Source organism: Vulpes lagopus, chromosome 9 (assembly GCF_018345385.1).
Source record: "Vulpes lagopus strain Blue_001 chromosome 9, ASM1834538v1, whole genome shotgun sequence".
In the NCBI taxonomy this organism is placed as follows: domain Eukaryota; kingdom Metazoa; phylum Chordata; class Mammalia; order Carnivora; family Canidae; genus Vulpes; species Vulpes lagopus.
Genome location: NC_054832.1, coordinates 51,816,991 through 51,833,382, shown reverse-complemented (window position 1 = coordinate 51,833,382; position 16,392 = coordinate 51,816,991). Strand labels below are relative to the sequence as shown.

The window sequence follows — 16,392 nt, the reverse complement described above, 5'->3', positions numbered from 1 at the left end:
TTCAACACACTTCTAGATGAGACTTAGAAGACTCAAATGAGATGCTGAAGCCTCAGAAGATTCTTTTCAAAGATGTCCAAAGCATGTGACTCTCACAAAGACCCAATGGGGAAAAGCAGTGTCAGGACTGGGCAATGAATTATCCAGTAGGACAATAGAAATCCCTACATAATGTTTCCTTTAGTCTCCAAAAATTTTTATAAAGATCAATGAGAGTACTCTTTGGACGTTCAAAAAAATTTTTGGTCGATCTTACATTTTTAAGAAGTGCTTAGTCTTTAACGCTTTGGAAAAGACCCAATGAATTGAGTCCTATATACCAAACTAAATTATATGAGCATGAATGAGAGAGAGAGAGACCGAGACTGTGTGTGTGTGTGTGTGTGTGTGTGTGTGTGTGTGTGTTTAGGCATCTTGGTCACTCCCAGTCCTGAGTCTGCACAATTAAGAATTCTTATTGAAAGAGAAGAAAGAGAGGAAAATGTCCATGAGTATTGTGATAACCGCCTCAAATATGTTGTGGGAGAGAAATGCAGGGAAGCAGTGTGAGGAAGTATTCATAGGTAAGAGAGGCTTGGCATAGTTCACATATCCCAGGCAGGCAGAGTAGGCGACAATACGGTCAGTCTATTACAGCAGAGCACAGAAATTGTATTCATAGGATGGATAAGAAGTAGCACTAGAGCGTGATCTTTGACCACAGCAAAGATTTCCATCTAAAAAAAACCCTTACGTCCAAATTAAGCAGGCCCTTAGTTAATACAACTACTTTGAGTTTAAGCCTTTAAAATAAAGCTTATAAAGAGTTTTATGAAGAGGAGGATTTTCTATACAAATAATACTAGCATATACTAAGAGCTTCTTATGGGCCAGTTGCTATGCTAAGTGCTTATTACCAATTATTTCATTTAATTATCTTAACATATCCAAGAGTTAAGTACTATTATTATATCCATTTTGCTGATGAGAAAACTGAAGCTTGGGGAGGCTAGGTAACTTGCTCCCAAGCTTCTCATTCTCTCGAATGAGCAAAAAGCAAGGTTTGAACACGACATTGTTCTCCAGCCTGGACCCTGGGCCATTATCTTACACTGCTCCCTTTATATCACATATACAGAAAGGTGTTGGCCAAAGGTCAGATGATGCTGACATCACCATGACTGGATAGAGACTTTCATTCTCTGCCCCCAAATCAAGAAAGGTGAAAATCAAGAGATGAGAAAAAAAAAATCAAGAGATGAGGCACAAGGCTACCATGGTACATCAGATCCCTCGTGTTTGACCAGGAGGAGCAGATATAAAACCACTTCCAATTAAGTGTCCCTCTTGGGAATACCTTCTTGCTGCCATACTTTTTCCTAGTGGTTTCCTACACTGGCATCAATCCTGACTGTGAGATACTGATATTACTAGATTGTAAATATTCGTACACAGGCTGGCACTCTTCACAACAATGGAAAAATATCCCATCATCAGTTTGCTCATAATAGGTAGGATTGCTGGCCTCCTGGGCTCATGTTACCAATGTCATAGCTGTTCTATAACCAATGCACTTGTGTCATTAGGGTCCAAGTTGGGTCAAAATATGGAATCTTATACTGTGAGTCTGAGTCTCACTTTATATTACTCGTGCATGGATAACTCAAAGTGGGAATGAAATAGTAACTAGAAAAATTCCTCAGCTAACCAGCTAACCCAGCCCTAGACCTAAGAGAATATAACTGGAGAAAGGACATTGTACTGGGAAAGAAAAAACAGCTATGAAAAAAAGGGGCTTTTAATTAGAGAATGTGTTATTCTCTCTCTCTCTCTCTCTTTTTTTTTTTTTTTTTTGAGATTCTATTTATTTGAGAGAGACAGAGTGACTGAGTGGGAGAATCTGTAGAAAGACTCTGAAGCAGACTCCATGCTGAGCGCAGAGCCCAATGTAGGACTTGATCCCACAACTGTGAGATCATGACCTGAACTAAAACTGAGTCAGTCACTTAACTGACTGAGCCACTCAGGTGCCCCAAGAATGTTTTATTTTCTTATCCAACCCACTTAATAAAAATGAGTGATGGTATCACTTGTGTCCTCAAAAAAAATTTTTTTGTGATCCTACTTTATTGAGAAGTATAGCATTCAACATTTAGGTGTTCTACCTAAATCTGTGAAGAACTCTCAGACCACCCTACTTGAGCTGAGCCCTTGTATTCAGAGGGATTGATATGGGAGTACTGTATGAATTTTCAGCACACAGAAATAGCTGTGGAATTAAAATATAAACATTGAGCTAGATATTGGCAATGCTTATAACTTTGAAGCAGTTTTAAACAAAGAAAAGAATTTTCTATTTTAGCTTATCATCAATGTATCTGACTGCTGGAAAGAACCAGATTTATTCAGACAGAGATAAAATTCTGGGGCTCATATGTGAGTCAAAGGTGAAGATCAAAGCAATGAGCAAAGATCCAGACTGAACCAGGCTTGAGACGTTAAATCACTCCTAGCTAAGAAAGTAATCAGTGTCCTAGCGAAAAAGAATAGATAATAAACACCAGAACCATATTATAACTAGATATATATATTTAGACTTGAATGAAATATTTGTGAGATGGATCTACAGTAGTCTGTTTACAGTATGGATTCACCTTTCACAGATTTATTGCCTATGTAAATTCTCCTGATAAGGGGAGCTACTTGAGTCATACACTGAAAAGAACATCCAGAGGTCCAAACAAAATAAAGAAAACTTCCTCTATATATATGTTATGTAAATATTCCTCACATATTGTCTTCAAGCTACATCCAATTATATATTTGAAAAAGTGGTAACCAACTGTCCAAAGAATTCATGATCATCCACTTGAGTGCCAAAGATCTGACTCCATTCCTTTCAATCATTTAACGGCAAAAGTATTGAGAGCCAACTAAGTGCTACTAAGTTCAAGGTTAAATATCATTGAACAAAATTCCATGCCCTTTTGGAACTTACTTTCTATATTAAAATTATTACATAGTGTGAAATTGTTTGTAAAATAGAGATACTGTGATCATAATTAGTAGAATGAAAAGCACACCAAATAATATGTCACTATAAATAAAACAGTCATTTTTAAAAATAATTAAATAAACAAATAAAGACTTTAAAATTTTCACTTGGGGGGCCTGGGTGGCTCAGCAGTTGAGTGACTGCCTTTGGCTCAGGGCATGGTCCTGCAGTCCTGGGATTGAATCCCACATTAGGCTCCCCTCAAGAAGTCTGCTTCTCCCTCTGTCTAGGTCTCTGCCTCTCTCTCTCTGTCTCTCATGAATAAATAAATAAAATCTTTAATTAAAATATAATAAAATTTTTACTTCCTTATGATAGATGAGGAAATTAAGCTAACTTTCCAACTATAACACCTTAGAAAAAATGGATGATTTTTTAAAATTCTTCAAGGCATCAGAGAGATTAAAAGACAAAAACTAAGGGTCTAGGATTTGGGTGAAAAAGAAGAGGCCAGAGAAACAGTCCCAATATTTGGGGCTATTCCCCCTTAGGGAGTTATGAATTCTGCCAAAGGCAAATGAGAGGCAAAAGCCTGAGGAACATTTATGACTAGGTTACAAGGGTTAGGGGAACAATGAGGGAAAGTCCTAGTCACTCATCATGCTTTCTTTGGTTTGGGACTTTGAAAGGTTGCAGCATGGGGGGCGGGGGGGGAGTGAATGAAATAGGTCTGTGCTAATATCAATTCAATTCTTAAAATTAGTGTGATCTGGATAGCCAGCCAACCTAGCTACCAGTCAGAAACAAACACTCTCCAAAAGAAGATGTCACCAAAAGTCTAAATTATTCTATAATCTTTCATGTACACTGTTAATAAAAAAAAAAAAAAAAAATAGAGGGGCATCCGAATGGCTCAGTCGGGTAAGCATGAGACTCTTGTTTTTGGCCCCAGTCGTGATCTCAGAGTCCAGGGATTGAGCCCCACAGAGGCTCTGCTCTCAGCCCGGAGCGTGCTGGAGATTATTTCCCTCTCCCTTTCTTTCTCCCTCTGCTCCTACCCCTGCTCACATGTGTGTGCTTGCTCGCTCGCTCACTCTCAAATAAATAAATAAATAAATAAATAGAGCAAAGAGACAGGAAAATATGCTCAAAAAGCAAAAGAAACAGGAGTCCACAGAAATAGATGATTAACAGAGCAGATATTAGTAAAATAAAAATAAGCACATTACAGAAAATATCATCAAAACCAACAGATCTTTTTAAAGACCAATAAAATTGAGAGACATCTGGGTGACTCAGTCTGTTAAGCGGGGGACTCTTGGTTTCAGCTCAGGTCAAGATCTCAGGGTCTTGAAATCAAACTCCACATCAGGTGGTGAGTCTGCTTGGGATGCTCTCTCTCCCTCTACCCCTCCCCCGGCCTTGCACACTCGCACATGCTCTGTCTCCCCATCTCTCAATAAATAAATACATTTTTTTAAAAAAGAGGCTGATAAAATTGGCAAACTTTTAGCAAGAGGGACTTTAAAAGAAAAAAGGCAAAAGTTACTGATCACAGGAATAAAACAAGATATATCAGTATATCCTACAGTCATTAAAAATTGTAAAAGATCGTAAAAAAATAATATGTGCTACTTCATGCTGATACATTTTAAGATTTAAAACAATTTTAAATTTAAAGAAAACACAATTTACCAAAAATAATATAAGATGAAGTAAAAATATGAATATTCCCAAATCCATTATTATTGAATCTATACTTAAGATTTCTCTCACAAAGATATTCCCGGCCCATAAGCCTCACCACTGAATTCTGATAAATACTTACAGAAAAAAATAACACTCATCTTGCACAAAATCTTTCAGAGAATAGAAAAATAGTACTAATTTCCAACTTGCTTCTTCCAGTCTTTGTATATGCTCTTCTCCTTTCCTAGAATGTCTAGCCACACCCATGTAGTTAATCCTTAAGCCTCAGCTCAATCACACTTTCCTACCCTTGGGCTGACATACTTTAGATTTCAACTCAATCATCTTTCTTAACCTTTTCTAGTATAACATCATTTATTAGTTATCACAATGGCAATTTTTACTAATTTTGGATATTATGTATCCAAATGTATATCACCCCCTGAAGTCTTGATTCCACATAAGTGGGGACAACATGTTACATTACTCAGGTAGTGTCCCAAGTACATAACACTATGTGTGGACAGTCAATAAATATTTGTTGACTGACTGAGAAAATATAAAATTTTCTACTTATGGGGGTTATTGTTTGCCTCAACTCATATAATAAATATTCTGAAAGCCTCTAAAATAATATTATTGATCAATAATATTATTCTCCTAAACTTCCTCCTCTCCCTCCCCTGCCTTTTCTTTCTTTTTTCATACACACCAGAAGCATGGAAAAAAGCACTGGCTCTGGGCCATAGCTAAGTGTGAAACTTAATGACAGCATTCATTCCTTCATTTGGTCACTCATATAGTCAGTGGTAAAAGCAAGTGGTTCTTTCTATGTTCAGGATGACATGAGCATAGTATACCCCTGGGAAAGCACATGTGAGGTAATTCCAAGATTCATTATACCTATTCTCACCTGCCTGCATGCAGACAATTACTCAATACACATTAATTAAACTGAGGTAGCACAGGAGGGAACATAGTGAGTGAAGCAACAACAGTTCCTGCCCATATGGCCTTATATTCTAGTTAGGAAGATAGACATTAAACAAACATTCAGAGACATATTAGAATATTCAATTATTATTTTCTTTGTTTTCCCATTTATTATTTTCTATCATTTGCGAATGGAGATAATGAGGAAACCATTAAAGAGCCAATGAACCACTATTATCTAGAAAGATCCCTCATGGAATTATTTAGACACCAGATGCTAGGATACTGATGATCTGATTTATCTTCCGAACTCAGCCACTAAGGCCTCTGATGCCCTTCCCAGGCAGTTATTTCACAGGTGACAATGGCACTTTAGGCCAGATATCTTCCTAGTACAGGTTTCATGTGTTTTTTCTCTACCTGTAACAATACAGAGATTATAGTTGCTAATGCAAATCTTTTCTTGCAACTTCCTTAGTCACCAGTGGGTATTTGATCTTTTGGTTGCTATGGTGACAGTTGCTGTGACATTTATGCTGCCCAAAGGTGGTTAATAGTTTTTCTTTTGTTGAATGGCAAGAGTCAGAGGTTGTTTTTGATTCCTCCAAACAATACATTTGGCTTTGTTTTTACTAGACTTGAGCAGACATGGCCTCTTTTCCAAAATCTAGTCTAGGATTTCAAATCATTATTCCTGATAGAACACCTGAGAATTAAAGTTCCTCATTCACTAGGGAGGAAATAAAATACAATTTCTGCATTCCCATTTCTTTTGTTAGTCATTATAGTATATACTGAATTGGCCACAGTTTTTCTCTTCAATTTGCATTTTTCTTTCCTCTTAGTGAGAAAGTGACATTCACAACATTAAAGTAGGCTGTGCTTCTCAGGCATTAGCATAAAGAGCCATAGGAAATACTTTTTAGGACTCAGCCATCTGTTCCCTATATCTCATGGGAGAAAGGAATCCCTGAAAAATAATTCACTTGCAAAGCATAGTAAGAAGTTTAGTTTGTGTCATAGTAAGACACACACATAGTTTGTGTGTCTAGCTTTATTTCATAAAGAACAAATATAAACTCATAAAAGTTGAAGTGATTTTTCTAACCATGTCTTATATAGTAACCTGCTTTGTTTCCTACTTTATTTCTTTATTTCCTATCAAGGTTTTCAATAATTGAGATGATATACAGGCGTTGAGAGAAAGCATTATTTACACACACAGACACACAGACACACACTGTATTTGCTCTAAATGTTCAGTTTAGAAATCTTAAGACTTTAGGATTAGGTTACTTCAGGAAATACCTCACCCTAATTTTCTGCATACACAACTCTGTGAAGTAGACTCCATTTTGCAAAGGAGAAAACCAAAGTGGTTAAGCAGCTCATGGAGGTGTCTACAGCCAGGGTTCAAGTCCTGCTCTGACTGGTTCTCAAACCCCATTCATTCCACTTCACTGCAGGGTACCTCTAGGGTAACATACAAGTCCCATTCTTAGCATGGGGCTGGTGTCTAGATGGTTCCTCCCCAGTCTTGTCCCTCTCCAAAAATTACACAGGATCTAGATATTGAACTTCAAAATGGACAAATTATATTTTCCCTAAACATTCAATTTAGAAATCTTGACAACCTGTAACTTTGGGATTAGGTTATTTCCTGATATTTCATCCTAATTTACCATGTATTCTTTGTTATTATCTTTGGAATAGTCAGTTATCTTTTTATGGCCAGTAAAGAAAAGCATGATCTTTTATGTTTACTGCATTTTTGTACAAAAAGTATGAAAATTAAATACACTAAGAATGTTCAAAACAAATCATTTTGTCAATGATTTACTAAATAGTATTGGGTAACAAAAAAGAAATCTAGTGAATTATTCTTTGGTAGTAGTATTAATCATGAATTTAGTATGACTGACCTTTGGATAATTAATACTTTCTCTAAAACTTCAATGTGGATTTGAAACATGGTGGTTTACTACTAAGTCATTCAGATTAAAAATATCTGAAAATAAAATATATTTTCCTGTATGGCTTATAAAAACTACTCTTACTTCCTTTATTTCAAACCCTTTTGGAAAGTAAATAAATAATGGATTTTTATTGCTAAAGTCACTATAATGAAATGTTCCATTATCTCCAACACAAGTTAACAAATATGACAGGCTATTATTTACTTACAGATAGATCATGATAAATCCAGTACAACTTGACAAACATGGCATGTCATCATTTACTTATAGATAGACGATGACTTGTGAAGGCAGGTCAGATATACCAGGAGACTGATCATGTGAAAGTCCTTAGCAAAGACAAATGATTCTAAATATAAATTTCACTGAATTTTTTCCTACAGAAATTTTGACATGAGTTGACTGAGAATAAAAGTCAAAGCAATAGGGTTTCGAGATGCTGGGCTACTTGTGACATCAAAAGTTGTGAACTCCATCCCTAACATGGTGCTCTGTTCTAGCACCTACCATGGTTTTGAACGGTTGTCAGAGCAAGAATTTGTTAAGTGAATGATTTCCTCAGGAGCAGCATGTTTGATTCTAACTACTAAAGACTCAGCATCAGGCTTTTGGTTCATCTAGGCTCTTTGTACTTTGATCTATGGCATAAAGGGAAGAGAAATGTCTTGAAAATTCAGAACTATATTAATTCTTGTCTTAATTATGCCTCTGTGAGTCCAAAGATGTTTTTAAGATTTTATTTATTCATGAGAAACACACAGAGAAAGGCAGAGACATAGGCAGAGGGAGAAGCAGGCTCTCTGATTCATGGGAGCCAGATGTGGAACTCGATCCCAGGACCATGGGATCACAACCTGAACCAAAGGCAGACACGCCCCACTGAGCAACCCAGGTGTGCCCAAAGATTTTTTTTAAGAGTCTGTTTGTTTGTTTGTTTGTTTGTTTGTTTGTTTATGAGAGAGAGAGAGAGCACAAGCAGGGAGAGGGGCAGAAGGAGAAGCAGACTCCCACACGAGGCTCCATCAGGGCTCAATGACCTGAGCCAAAGGCAGATGCTTAACCAACTGAGCCACCTAAGCATCCTATAAACCCAAAGATGTAAATGATTAACTGCCTAGTGCTTTTTAGAGTAGTATCTTCTTCCTGGTGGTTGAGAGGAACCCTTCAACCTCTGCTGCGGGCATTGCTAAAGTGGCTGACAGTCATCTGCGTTCACCTTGCAGAGACTGTCCTCTGACAAATGAACCATTGGCCCATGTTCCTCTTTGTGCAAGGACACCTTGGGGGCTGAGAGTCTCTTTGACTTCTGGAGGGCAAGCGTGGCCATATTTTGTACACACTTGAGGAAGGGTGGGCACAAGTCCTATGGGAATGAGTGTCACTGCCCACATCCAGCAGCTGTGCGGCCACCAGCAAGTCCATCATTTCAGGTGCACAGCTGTATGCTTCTGGTTTTAATATGACAATCCAGTTCCCTTCTTTGGCCTCCTTCCTTTCCTCCATTCAGTTCTTGCCCCAGCCCCAGGCCAGGTGCTTTTCTATATTACCTTGCAATTTCATCCTTAGGAAGGAGCCTAGGGCAGACCCCAGGCCCCATTCACACCTGCTGTCCAAGTGTAATTACTAATACAGCCCCTTTTGGCTGTAGACAACAAACTACATGGACATTCTACTTTAGCACATATGAAACATAACTCTCAGAATTTATTTTTGATCAACTATTATCTATTTTTTTAAACTTAAGGTGCAATGAGATATTTACATAATTCTTGCTCTTTCCCTTTTTCCTCCTCTAGGGTTTTCAAGCTTTCCGCTTAAATTTTACCTGTACTACTCTGTTTTGCTCTGAGCCCTGAGAGTACTTCCTAGCAACAGCCCTTCATGAAATTATGAAGGGACTTTGTGTAGCTCTAACAATTATATATACAAAGCGTTGAGAAATTCAGGCCTGGCATGTAACATAATATCATTCTGCAAAGACTAAGCTGTCAACAGAGAGGGCAGATGTACTAGCCTGATTATTTCAAGTGGGCTTATCGATAAGTAAGACAATAATTGCTTTAAATGTTCTTCTATAAGAGTTCAACCACAGGTTATGAGGTTCAGGCTCTATTTTGTGTTCCATCAATCCTAACTACTTTAAGCAGAGCCTCCTCCCTCTGTAAAAATAAAAAGCCAGCAGTGTGGGTTTTCAGCATCTGTGCTACCCAAAGTAGTTTCCAACAATCGTATCTCCAGTGCACTACCTCCTCTGTGGGTCTCAGGAATTTCCACAGAGCAGCCCTTTGACTGAATGTCTTAACCTAAATGGAACAGGTCTGCCGAACAGAACTCAAGGACTAAGGAAGGCAGGAGGACAGAGGCTCAGGGGGCCTTTGGTGTTCTTCTAATCATACCACAAGCAAGAAGCTTCTCACCTCACCAATTAATCAGTTTGTCCCCAGCCCTCACTGTCACACAGCTTCAAAACTGCACTTAATTTGTTGGTTTTATTGAGCAAATTTATGTTGAACAATTTTTTAAATCACTCGCCCTGAGATATATCTTCTTCATGCCCCAGAGTCCCATTAGTGAACAAGTTTCCATTATGCAGATACTTTCTTCAGACCTTTTCATAAATTCGAGTGCTGACAGTCTTATTCATGCTATATTCCTAAAAGCAGAAAGGGATCTATTAGAGTTGGTGGATGACAAGTTAAACTTGCTCTGTCCCTCCTTCCCCAGACTCTCAATTCAGAATGCAAAGCAACTCAGTAACTTGAGAAGCATGCGTCAAATAGGAGTATCTAAAAAATTCAATTTATAAAAAACTCACCACTATCATTTTCCCATCTACAATTTGTCTTTTGATTGTTGTCTCTTTGCCAAGCCATTTTTGGACGTGAATCATTGAACCACTGGTTAATGTTATGATGCTCTATAAATGCATAAAGGAATCAGTTAAAAATAACAATTCATGACACTCTAACCTACAGAAGACTAGACATCTACTTTTTCATTTCTATTTTGACATTCTTTCCCCCCATAATCCCCCTCAGTTCTTGTCATAATTTATTTGATTTAATATTAAAATATTTATTATTAAATATTATGTTATTAAATACTGATTAAAATCACTTAATTTAAATATGACAAACTAGAGAAGTCTCAAGAGATTATTCAATTAATGCTCTCCTTCCGCAGATGAACAATACCTAAACTGTTTGTGAATAAACTATATGCTTTTTTATACAGTGACAAAGAGGGATCAGAAAAAAGTGAAAACTTGTCAAAGTTTTTGGCCCTGTTAACCATCAGAATAATTTGCAAAGGGGTTGACTTTAGAGACATGAACAAAACAAGCCCAAACTGACTTGGTAATTAATCAGACTAGGTACGAATGAACCATGCTCAGCCACCTTCTGTTTTTTTCTGGATTGTGGAAAACCAAGAAGACTTAGTCTTTACCTTTACTTTCCGGTTGTCTGCTGTGGTTTCCTCAAATTCTTCCCCCAATTTGAAGGAGATCTCAGTGTTTTTGAAGGAACTTTCTGTTTTGATGTTCACTTCATTCCCATTGGCACTTATGCTGATTCTTGGCTTCGCTAACCCTGCCAGGTTCCGGGCTGCTGCATTCATTCCTGTAAGGCAGTGTGCCTTCGTAAGACATTTAGGAAGTGCTAACAACTATTTTGGAAAGCAATTTAAAAAGAATATATATTTCCTCCGTTCAGGTTTTGGGTAACGTGTCATAATTTTTTCAGTGCTCACTATGATAGCTGGGTTGAGCCGAACAAGCCCATTCAGAAGGTCTATCTAGTGGTTACACTTGACATTTTGAAAAGCTCAATTCACTTTTTGAGGCTATTGTATCTTGTCTAAAATCTTCCAGACTCATGCTTCATCTAAAATATGTGTCTGTGTGGTGCTTTTCAGGGGATCAAAACTCATGCTTTAGTTGGGGAAGTGTTACAACAGTAGTGCAGAGGGTGTTATTATCTTTATTTTAGAGATGAGTACACAGTGTCCCAGAGAAGCAGAAAGGCTTATTGTAGGTGATGTGTCTGGTAAGTAGCATAGCTGAGATTTAAACATGGGTTTTCTAATTGTCTAAGAATTTTAGCACACTTTAAAAAAGCAAAACAAGAAACACAATTTTCAGTTTATATAAACTACTCTGAAAGATAATGACTTAATGAAGTTCCAGCTCAGGGGCATCTGGATTAGCTCAGTTGGGTGAGTATCTGACTCCTGATTTCAGCTCAGGTCATGATCTCAGGATCATGGGATTAAGCCCTGAATCAGGTCCCTATTTGGTGCGTCTGCTTCAGATTCTCAATCTCTCTCTCCCTCCGCCCTCCCCTCTGCCTTTTTCTCTGCTCTCTCTCTCTCAAATAAATAAGTAAATAAAATCCTTTAAAAAAAATGAAGTTCAAGCTCCTGTCTTATTTGCAGATCACATTTAGATCTGGCCAAGTAAAAAGGAAGTATGCAAACTAGACAATTTGGCTAAGAGCCTGGCCAGATTGGGGAATGACCATTGTCAAACTTGATTCCTATAATAGGTACACAGAAGAGCTGAGTCCTCTCTCTCAGTATCAATATTGAACTTGGTTTCACATTTAGATTGTGGAATCGATAAGACACATCTGACTTCAGAGAAGCAGTGTCAGCTGTGGATCACAGAAGAGAGAAGAGTGGGGTGGTTACAATGCAAGCTTTGCACTGTGAGCCCAGGCATGTACTTTCCTTCATCTAACCTTTATATTTCACAGTAGCAGATCATGGATAACTATAGTACTTGCCTCCTACATGTGCTAGGAGATTAAGTGAAAAGACTTAGCATGGCAATGGCGCACAGTGGATGCTCAGCTATTATTCTCTGCCTAAGTCCAGTTCCCAATCAAAACAAGTGCTACTCTTGCCATAAGCCCAAAGTTCCTAGATGCCCCCAAATTTAAACTCAAAACAGGTGAGTCTGAATCCATACAGAAACAGGGAAACATGTTCTTAAATATGTTCTCTAGCTCCCTGAGAAAGTTGATATTGAGCATGAAGAAGGGACAAACATTACATTATGTACACATTGACTTATTATGCATTGATAAGCTCAGCCAAATTTAAAAAAGAAAATAAAGTTAAAAAAATTTTTGGCTTTATATACAGTTTATTATTGCAAGGGAGACTTCTCTTAATTAAATATTTAAAAATACGTAATCAAATATTAAATAATTACCATTCTTCTACCATTAGTGATAATAGTTGAGTTGTTATGGCCCTGAACCATTTTAATTGATGTTTATTCAACTTGAGGATGGAGCTAAAGGATGAATAGGTTTTATATTTCTGAGAAATATCCAGTGGTGAGACATTTGATGAGTAAAAATGTTACATTTCTTCAATAAAAAATTTGAAATTCTTCCAAATATTTTTAAAATATCTCTTATATGTAAAAAAAAAATATCTCCTATATGTATGAAGAGTCTAAATATTAACCAACTGGAAGTTTCATTTGTTGCTATTGCTCTTTTGAAGTTATAACTTAAAGCAAACCTTGAAACAAATTTAGCTGATGAATTTAATTATAGATACTATTACCATCTATAAATTTTAAGCTAGGAAATACTATTAGTTGAAATGATGAAGCTAGAGAGAAACTCTAGGGCTTAGGATGATACTTTCAAAAATAATAAATGGACTTAAATATATGGATAATGACTAGAAGGGAGTATCTGTGAATAATTTTTGTATTTCAAAAATTATTGCTAGTAACAAAAAAATCAAAAACAGATACATAAACTTTGTTAATCTTACAGACTATTTCCTCCAAACACAAAAAAGAGATCTGTAGGAAAATTCATTGTAAAATGCAAACCTAACCACATCACAAAATGTGTCGCCAGTTCCCAAATCTCATAATGGTATTTCTTACCCAGTTGTTTCAAGTATTCCTCAAAGTTTTCACTGGAGACCAGCTTCCAGGTTCCCAAGAAGGGCTCAATCATGGTGGAAAGCTTGCTGAGAAGAGGCACTCACAACCAAAAGCCAAAGAAACAGGGAACGCTGTGCTACCGGTACCTTAATTTAAAAGGCATCTTCATCATGTGACTTTTCTGGAATGACCAATGGGCAGCAGCAAGACCAAAGAGTCTAGATACCAGCATGACTCATTTTATTTACCTCCAAATTAAGAAACAGAAAATCAAAATGTAAAGTTGAATTTAAGTCAATGATTACAGCTTCTAGGAAAGAGATTTACACCCCCAAGTCACCTGCTAAATATTATTTGTGGAATGGAGACAATTTTCAATACATCAGCCCTTTGAAATTTGAATGCTGAGTCAACTCTAAAGGAAGATCCCAACAAGTGTCCAATAAACACCTGATTAAGGTGGTTTTCCCACCTGATAATAGAAGCACATCCTTGCTTGGTCCACCTCAGCTGTTTTTTGTTTGGACACGTCATGCTGCCAGAGTATACTCTTCATTAAAATAATATCCTCCTCTCCCTTCCTTGCAGGGTTGATGAATTGATATTAGTTAATGTAACTGAAGTGTCTTCAGTTGCTTGGAGTGAGGTATAGAGTATTATTAATATTATCATTACTGGTCATCAAGAGTAATTGCCCACTGGGAACAAAGGTAACAATTACCAGTGAATCGTGTTTTGTGACTTAAGTCCTAAAAAGGAGGTGGAGCTAATGCTTGGAAAATTCACCTTTCAGGCTTCCAAAGTAATTGTGATATTAAGATACCACTTGAAAAAAAAATAAAAGATACCACTTGAAATTGTGAAGGGAAGTTTTAGAGAGACAAAGGGCACCTTGATATCTGCATTCTAAAAGACAAAGCAGTAGAATTTAAATCTTTGTACAATTACTTTTAAAGTCACCTTTGGTACCCCACGTAATATTATTATTGAAACAGTTGCATGTCTGAGTTTTCGTTACTTGCAGCTTAAGCCTTTGTCATCGATAGGCCTTAGCAAATAGCTTTACTTAAATGATTTATTTGGATGCTCAAAAAACCAATCACACGTATATAATACTGGCCTCATGCACAGCAACTCCCATCTTTCCAGGTCCGACTCAAACATCCTCTTCTCTGTGAAATTGTTCAGAGCTAATGGATTCCTAGTATGTAGTACAGTTATACTTTCACAGAAAAATATTAGAGAACATTTCTTATAGTATTGCAAGTAGTTATTTTCCAACTTGTCCCTGGAGTTATTTTACAAGTGCATCAAGCGCAAAAAAACATTCCTTACTCCTCTCCATATCCCAAAGACAGTGTCTGCTATAGGGTAGGTGGTCAATGAATGTTTTATGAATGATTGACAAAAGGAATAAACAGGTTTATTTCATTTTAATTGACAGTTCCCTTATTTCTGGTCTCAATCTCTCCAACAGTGACTCTAGGCAAGCTTGTAATACATTGGTCCAACCTGCTCACATGATAGGTCTTTTATTACCATCATCAGACAGTAGAGGGATTCTCAGATTTCTTCTTTGCTCTGTGTCTCTTATTACCATACGAGGAGTCTCTTCCCAACAAAGTAAGTGCTACCACCACTAGCCTTTGGCTTTTTTTTTTTTTTTGTCTGATCATAAATACAAAACAAAACAAAAAACACCATTCCCTCAAGTAAAAAAATTTTCAACTGAGAATGTTCTTAATTGCTAATCCTAGCAAAGGAGCTAGATTACAATAATTTGGTATGGAACAGTTAGACATCTTGTTTTCATGACAATTACAATATCTGTTTCTCCATTATCTCATTTTTATATGTTTCTCCAATATCTCATTTTCTATATGAACTTTTTCTTGTGATAGTTTAGATATTAAGTAGTTTTTAATAAAGTTTGATGTTTGAGGTGCCACATTCTCCACTGGCAAGAAATAGTGGTAAAAATGAAAATATATCAGCAGCTACAAAAGTATTCAGAAGTATGTCTGGTAATTTATTTATGTACATATACTATTTTAGCTGGAGCCACATTAGATTTATTTTCAAACTTTTTATTGTAAAATACACGTATCACAAAATTAACTATCTTAAACATTTTTAAATGTACAGTTCGGCGGCATTACGTTCATATTTTTGTACAGCCATTGACCACCATCTATTTCCAGAACTCTTTTCGTCTTGCAAAACTGAAACTCTATACCTACTAAACAATAACATGATTTTCCCTTTCACCCAGCCCCTGGCAACCACTATTCTACTTCCTGTCTCTATAATTTTGACTACTCTAAGCACCTCAGATAAGTGGAATCATATAGTATTTGTTTTGTGTGTGTGTGACTGGAACATTTCACTTAGCATAAATTCCTTAAATTTCATCCAGGTTGTACCATGTCAGAATTTCCTTCCTTTTTAATACTTATTAATATTGTATTTGTATGTAAGTACCACATCTTGCTTATCCATCTGTCGGTGGACCTTGAATTGCTTCTAAATTTTAGTTATTGTGAGTACCATTGCTATGAATACGGGTGCACAAATATCTCTTTGAGACCCTGCTTTCAATTTTAGGGGTAAATACTCAGAAGTAGAATTGCTGGACCACATAGTAATTACATTTTTAATTTTTTGAGGAACTACCATACTGTTTTCTACAGCAGGAAAATCATTTTACCTTCTGACTGATGGTACACAAGGGTTCCAATTTCTCAACATCTTTACCAACACATTATTTGTAGTTTTTAAAGATTTTAAAATTTATTTTAGAGAGAAAGAGAGCAAATAGGGGGAGGGACAGAGGAAGAGGGAGAGAGAGAATCCCCAAGCCGACTCCTGTTTTGGAGCAAGGAGCTCAAAATCAGGACCCTCAGATCATG

At 36.9% G+C, this 16,392-nt stretch overlaps 1 protein-coding gene across 1 annotated transcript; it reads right to left on the bottom strand.

Annotated features, from left to right (window-relative positions):
* Positions 1 to 10,064: 10,064 nt before the first annotated feature.
* Positions 10,065 to 13,556, bottom strand: FABP9 (fatty acid binding protein 9). The gene is made up of 4 exons (XM_041769627.1): positions 13,484 to 13,556; positions 11,020 to 11,192; positions 10,388 to 10,489; positions 10,065 to 10,225 (listed from the first exon to the last, which is right to left on the bottom strand). The coding sequence occupies exons 1-4, from the start codon at positions 13,554 to 13,556 to the stop codon at positions 10,175 to 10,177; spliced, it is 399 nt and encodes a 132-aa protein (XP_041625561.1). The 3' UTR covers positions 10,065 to 10,174.
* Positions 13,557 to 16,392: the final 2,836 nt, after the last annotated feature.

What these genes read in the sequence shown, in the direction of transcription:
- FABP9 (XM_041769627.1), bottom strand. Translation starts at nt 13,556, where the DNA reads ATGATTGAGCCCTTCTTGGGAACCTGGAAGCTGGTCTCCAGTGAAAAC. An exon ending in GGAATACTTGAAACAACTGG is followed by an intron (nt 11,193 to 13,483) that starts GTAAGAAATACC and finishes ACTGCCTTACAG; the next exon opens with GAATGAATGCAGCAGCCCGG. An exon ending in CAGACAACCGGAAAGTAAAG is followed by an intron (nt 10,490 to 11,019) that starts GTAAAGACTAAG and finishes ATGCATTTATAG; the next exon opens with AGCATCATAACATTAACCAG.